General features: G+C 39.9%; 1 protein-coding gene and 1 long non-coding RNA gene across 2 annotated transcripts; one reads left to right on the plus strand and one right to left on the minus strand.

Annotated features, from left to right (window-relative positions):
* LOC131022481 (BEL1-like homeodomain protein 9) lies at window positions 1-3,927 on the minus strand. Its single transcript, XM_057951985.1, has 4 exons — window positions 3,106-3,927; window positions 1,024-1,388; window positions 890-950; window positions 1-794 (listed from the first exon to the last, which is right to left on the minus strand). The coding sequence occupies exons 1-4, from the start codon at window positions 3,925-3,927 to the stop codon at window positions 273-275; spliced, it is 1,770 nt and encodes a 589-aa protein (XP_057807968.1). The 3' UTR covers window positions 1-272.
* A 69-nt stretch (window positions 3,928-3,996) lies between these two features.
* LOC131022520 (uncharacterized) lies at window positions 3,997-4,502 on the plus strand. Its single transcript, XR_009101316.1, has 2 exons — window positions 3,997-4,136; window positions 4,227-4,502. It is a non-coding gene; the product is annotated as an uncharacterized LOC131022520 (long non-coding RNA).
* Window positions 4,503-6,789: the final 2,287 nt, after the last annotated feature.

A 6,789-nucleotide genomic window follows, 5' to 3' on the forward strand; every position in this document is an offset into this window, starting at 1 on the left:
TCGATAAAAGTTGTCTAAATTAATGAACAACATTAAACTATATACCAATTTTCATGCAGCATCCATGAAATTACTACTTGCGTGGATTATACAGCTATCCTCAAGTCATAGGCGTGGCTGGTTGAATTTTACATACAAGGAGTGAAGAAAAAAAATTATTGAACTAATAGCAGATGAGAGAAAGAGAGAGCATTCTTGAATGATGAGCTTCCAAATGAAGCAGCAGCCTCTCTGAGCAATAACTTAAGTGATGAGAGCATTGTTTGCTCAATTCATCCAACAAAATCATGCATGATCTGCCCATCGATAATGTCTCTCCCAAACTGTCGATTTTGCGCTGCAAATCCACTCACCACATAGCTCTCCCCATGTGAATCCAGCCCGAAACGACGCGCTGCGTTCAACGGGTACGAGTCGGGCAATCCTACACCGTTTTGATGAAGCCCCAGCGTCAACGAGACACCACTACTGCCACCACCACCACTGCTCAAACCAGCACCCATGTTGTGATGAGGATTGTGCAGTAGATTGTCGTACGGCATTTTCATCTGCTGCCCCACACCTCCTCCAGGAGCCTCGGTCGGGTCCTCCCGACAGCGTTTCAAGGGGAAGTCTCCGCTTCTCTGGATCGAAGTGGACGCGTTTTCCCCCTCAACCGAGCAGCTTGTGGGCAGATGATCGCTCCCTTCCTCTCTCTGTGAGCCCTTTTGGCTCTGCCGCGTCTCCAGCATGTGTATCTCCTCCACCATCGGCTTCCAAAGCCTCACTCTTGCATTTATAAACCAGTTCGAAACCTGGCCCATCACGACGCGAGTGAGCATGGCATAAAGATCCATTCAAAACACAGAAAAATGTGAACGAGTCGTCATCAAGAACAACGCCCACTTACCTGGTTCCTCGAGAGGCCTGTCTGTTTCGCCAGCATTAGCTTGTCGGTGTCAGTCGGGTAGCTGCAACAGCGCCTTGACTTATCAATGAGGGTAGTGAATTAGACATCAATACCATCGAGTTTATGATACTTACGGATGCAGAAAGTGTTCGAACAACCAAGCACGAAGGACAGTCACAGCACGCTCCGGGAGCCCTCGTTGAGGGCGCCAGACAGGTTGGTCGGCAAATCCTGCGTGAAACGGCCTCTGGCCATACGAACCCCGGCCCGAGTTTTCCAGACGTTGCGTTTCATCTCTGTCCACGTTGATCTTGCCGTGGGACTTGGATGTGAAGTGCAGCTGATCAGTAATAGCATTCTTCAAGCTTCTGAAGTGCTTGGACATGGCCTTCAAAGCGAGATTTGCGAAAGGCGCTGCTCCGCTCAGTCCAGCCACGGATTCGAACGCTGCAACAGCAGCCTGCATCTGCTGGTAATACTGCTTGTACCTCTTGTAAACCTATACGAATACGAACCACATAAGCTCACAAAATTTGCAAATGTCAAAGCTCAACAAAGCAATTCCGTTGTTCCAATCATTCGAGAGCTTTAATTTATACTTCAACATGAACATCAACTCGAAATTTAAATTTGAGAGCATGCTGAAGAAAAGGCCAGCACAAGAAAATACCAGATATAGGAATTTAAGACCAATAGATGCAGCAATAGAAAATTCCTCAAACATGATTCTCTGTGAATTTCGTGGCTGATCATAATTCAGATAACATATAATAATAACTTTGAAACTTCCCATCAACAGGTAAATTTTCATATAGGGGATGGGTTGGACAAGCTGCTGCATACCAGTTTTAATAATTCATCAATAAATGGCAATGGTTTCATCGAAGACGACGAATAATTAAAAAAAAAAAACTCATTTGGTTCCAAAAGGAATACATGCCTTTAGCTCTCGATCCGACATATGTCGGACTTCTCCCCAAAAATTCTCCATTCCGTCGGAAAAAATAATGATATACAACTTATTCAAATAGAGTTAAAGTTGCAATTTCATCTAACATTACTCAAGATTGATAGTAATTCTTTACAAGAAATATGCATATAACAAAAGTACATAAAATTCCTTGATGATAGCAGTTTCCACATTGGGTATCTTGGTTGAGGATTAAGCTAACTTCCCATCTGATGCTATTACACTAAACCTAAGGATATCATCGCGTATCTAATCTAATACAACGAAGGATCAGAAGCAGTGGATGCAGCAACAAAATGCATTTATTTGACTAAGGATTTTCACAAACCAAAATTTGCAACTACATCTTACATGGATTCCACTCTATCGACTGTAATAAATTTCACAAATTCCCTTACAACTTGATCAACGAGCAACTTTACTAAACGTCGAGTAATGTGGAGTAATAATCACTAATCTCTCACTTAGGCTAATGGTGAGTAATTAATACACGTTGTGTGCGAGTTACTCTTTATTCGTTCCATTATCTTTTTATATTTATTTCTCTATGAAGCATGTCTCTCATTGTGAAGTTAGGGACAATAGACAGAATCATATTCTTCCACTTAAAGACAAAAAAAAGGAGAGAGAGAGAGAGAGACAGAAATAATCAAGAAGAGCACTTAAAATACATTAATTTGAAGCACATCTTTATTAGGCATTGGCCATCTCAAATTCTAGCATAAGCATGATTTAGAGAATAAATCTTTTCAATTTATTCTCTTTAATCACTTTATACAAGATGCAACTGAGCTAATTTCCCTAATTTGGATCAGGCTTAGGTTGTCAAAGCACTTTTTCTCGTACCAATCGCTATGCATATATTCCTACAAATATGACTTTAAGAATTCGTTGCTCATGACACCCTCTACGCCTATCATACAAGAATCTAGATCTCATAGTAGGAAACCACAAAAAAAGATCCATTCTCTACTACTTCACATGATCAAAGTTAAATTATGCTTTTGGTGCCACTAAATTTTGTGAGAACAAAACCTTGCATGCTACTAGCTAGCACCAATGATGACTACTACCCCTTTAAAGAATCTAATCTTTAACAAAATGATACACCAAACAGTATATATCAATTATCAACACAACACAAACCTTAAACACCCCTAATTAGTCTTGTCATATCATGAATTCTCACAATCAACGTTAATTAATGAATTAAAGCAAAAAAAAAAAAAAAATACGATATGTATACCTCATCCAGCATCGACAGCAACCTCGATTTCTTCCTAGTTTGGTCGCCGTTAGCGACGGAGTCATCAACAATCTCACTCCCACTGAAGCTCTCCAATGGCGGAGGATCCAAAAGGGACGAATCGGCGCCGCTTTTCTCCGAATAAATCCCCCTCCCCACATCGCAAAGCTCCTCCAGCAGCTGCTGCGCCGGCTTCAGGAACCGGGAGCCCTTCAGCACGGACGCGTAGCCGGTGAAGGGCCCCAACGGCACCGAGCTCTTGGACAATTCCGCCCCCGCGCCGCCGTTGCAGGAGACCAAGTAGCCCTCGCTGACCTTCCCACCGCTGAAGACCGGTGAATCATACCTCTGCAGATTCAATTCCAGCGGGAGATTGCTGTGGTGCGAAGACAGGGACAGGGAGAGGCTCTGGCCGGCGCCGCTGGGCGTGGCGGGAGCGTCGCCGCCGCCGTGGAAGGGCTGATCGAAGACGCCTCCTCCTCTGTAGGAGGCGTAGATGTCGTGAATAGTGCTAGGGTTGAGGTGTACGGAGAGGTGCTGTGGATCGGCGTACATGTGATTGGCGCCCATCCCGCCGCTGAAACCCATGAAATTGACGCCCTCTTCCTTGACTCCGGCGGCGGCGAGATTGTAGCTCTGGCGCTGCTGCAGGGTGGCGCAGTTGATGAAATCGGGAGGGATGAGCGAGGGCTCGTAGAGAGGGACGAGAGCGGCGCAAGTTTGGAGGCTGTCAACGCAGCCCGGTGGGTGGTGATTCACTACCCTCAGCTTATCCCTTCTGCTTTGCTGTGGGACATGATATGCTTCAAATCCTTCAGCCATGAGTATCACGCAACAACTGTACTCGACACAGAGAATCTCTCCCCTTTCTCTCTCTATCTTTCTGTGTATATATATGTCTGTAGTGAGAGAAAGAGATGGAGAAGGAAAAAAAAGATGATGGGAGTTTAAAGGGCAGAAAAAGAGAGCAACAGTGAAAGAGATGGGGTGATGATGAAATGAGAGGCTGCCATGATAATAATCTTTCTCTAGTATGTATATACGATTCTCTCTCTCTCTCTCTCTCTCTCTCTCTATCTTTCTGTTTCTAACTTTTTTTTGTTTTTATTTTTTCTGAACAGAAAAATTGGCAGAGGATGGAGACCCCCACCCCCACCCCAACCCCCCACCCTTTTCTTTCTCGTGGAGCAGTGATAGTAGCAGACAAAATCCATACAGTTCCGACGTTGAACAGTGGAGCACTGTTTGTGCGTGAGAGAGAGAGGAAACAGTCATGTATTAATCATGTACGCATATGCGATGCCTTTTCTTTCACAGAAACGCGCTCCTAATTATTACGTAAACATGTTTCACTACACTATCTAATCTACGTAAATTTTCTTCTATACTTTTATACAGCTGCGGATTCGCATTATTGCTTTCCCAATTCGTTTTACCTAAGTTGGATAATTAAGAAATCCACGAATGAAAATGTTTTTTTTTTCTAACTTTATTTGAGGTGTAGTGTAGGTATTGTTGGCTTGTAATGCCGGATTTAGATATTTAACGTAGAAAGGTAGAGCCCTAGTGATGGATACGCGACAACTTTTATTCCGTTTTCTTGTATCAGCAATTCAGTATGTCTATCATGAGTTCATGAGTAATACTGTAATACCAATATTCCATCTTCTAATATACTCACTCCGTACATGAAAGAACTTCCTAGGAGGGAGTGACACGAGTTTTAAGAAAAAATATTGTTGAGTGTATTAAGAGTGGATAAAAGGTATTTGGGTGTATTGGGAGTGGTGAAAAGGTGTTATAATTAGTATTGGGAGTTGTGAAAAATGAAAAGTAATAGGATTATAAGTGGTAGGGTATAGTCCAAAAATAGGTAGGAAGTTCTTTTGTGGACGTCCCAAAAAGAAAAGATATGAAGTTCTTTCGTGGACGGAGGGAGTACTATATATCATTTGGAAGTAGACAAGGAAATAAAAATTAACAGAAATTCGAGGAACCGAAATTTCGTGAAAATGAATACTATATGTTATATTACTTATATTATATAGAATTATAGATAGTATTTGCGATGCACGTAAAATTTGTTAATTTATATAGTTATGTTACAATTAATGAAAAAACATTTCGTGTAATAAATCCATGAAAAAGCTGCTTATAATATATGAACAATGCATTCAGATAATATAGTGAATTTGTCGTTCGTTTCAGAATTCAAACCCAAAATCGAATTGTTAATCGTGCATTACAAAAAACTTATTCATATATTAATTCTCATTTTCACGAAACATAGCATTTTCAGTGGAACCTAATCCTATATTCTTATCTTATATAAAAAAACATGCGACCTCCTTTAATTTTATATATATATATATTCTTGAAAATCAAATTAAGTAGGAATTTTTTCTGTTTTTTTTTTAGAATTACAAGATATCTATTGTATAATCAAGTAAATAACCCGCACGCAGACGAAATTTCTACACCACACAAAGGTAGGAAAATAATCGCATGCAGCACACATGCGAGATTGAACCCAAGATCTCTTATAAAGGAAAGTTTTTTAAGGTCTCAATTTGGCCACTTGAACTAAGTCGGTTGGCTTAAAGTTAAGATATTTGAAGTGCAAAAAATTCATGTTTATGTCACTAATAGCGATGTTGTCGTGATAGGCTAATTTCAAACGAGTTTATGATAAATTATTTGAGAAAGTAAAACTACAGTAAAACAATTCAATCTAATGTAATTTAAATGTCAAATAGATTAAATAATTGACTTGCACATAAATACGGATATCTACCCACACCACCTAATTAAAGATGCAGTCTAGTTGTGAATATATATATATAGGGACCCTATATAGGGAGAGGTTCAAGAAAGAACCACTAAATAAAAGAAGACCGGAGAACCATTTTCAGCCATTCGATCATCAAGATCTACGGCGGATGCATCATCTTGTTGGATGAATGGAGATCCTGGGTTCGAATCCTGAAGGGAGCAATTTTTTTTTATTTTTTTGAGTGCATTAATTTTAACAGCGAATGCATTAATTTTTACAGTGGATGCATTAGATTTGATGGTTCGCACGTTCTCACAAATAATGTAGTTCTCTCTAGAACCACACCCTATATAACCATAAATAAAAGAAGACCGGAGAACCATTTTCAGCCATTCGATCATCAAGATCTACGGTGGATGCATTATCTTGTTGGATGAATGCAGATCCTGGGTTTGAATCCTGAAGAGAGCATTTTTTTTATTTTTTTGAGTGCATTAATTTTAACAGCGGATGCATTAATTTTTACAGTGAATGCATTAGATTTGATGGTTCTCCCGTTCTCACAAATAATGTAGTTCTCTCTAGAACCACACCTATATATATATATATATATATATATATATATATATATATATATATATAGGGAGAGGTTCAAGAAAGAACCATAAATAAAAAAAGAACGGATAACCATTTTCAGCCATTCGATTATCAAGATCTACGGTGGATGTATCATCTTGTTGGATGAATGCAGATTCCTGGGTTCGAATCCTGAAAGGAGCAATTTTTTTATTTTTTTGAGTGCATTAATTTTAACAGCGAATGCATTAATTTTTACAATGAATGCATTAGATTTGATGGTTCTCACGTTCTCACAAATAATATAGTTCTCTCTAGAACCACACCCTATATAT

The sequence above is a fragment of the Salvia miltiorrhiza genome, chromosome 4 (assembly GCF_028751815.1).
Source record: "Salvia miltiorrhiza cultivar Shanhuang (shh) chromosome 4, IMPLAD_Smil_shh, whole genome shotgun sequence".
Taxonomy (NCBI): domain Eukaryota; kingdom Viridiplantae; phylum Streptophyta; class Magnoliopsida; order Lamiales; family Lamiaceae; genus Salvia; species Salvia miltiorrhiza.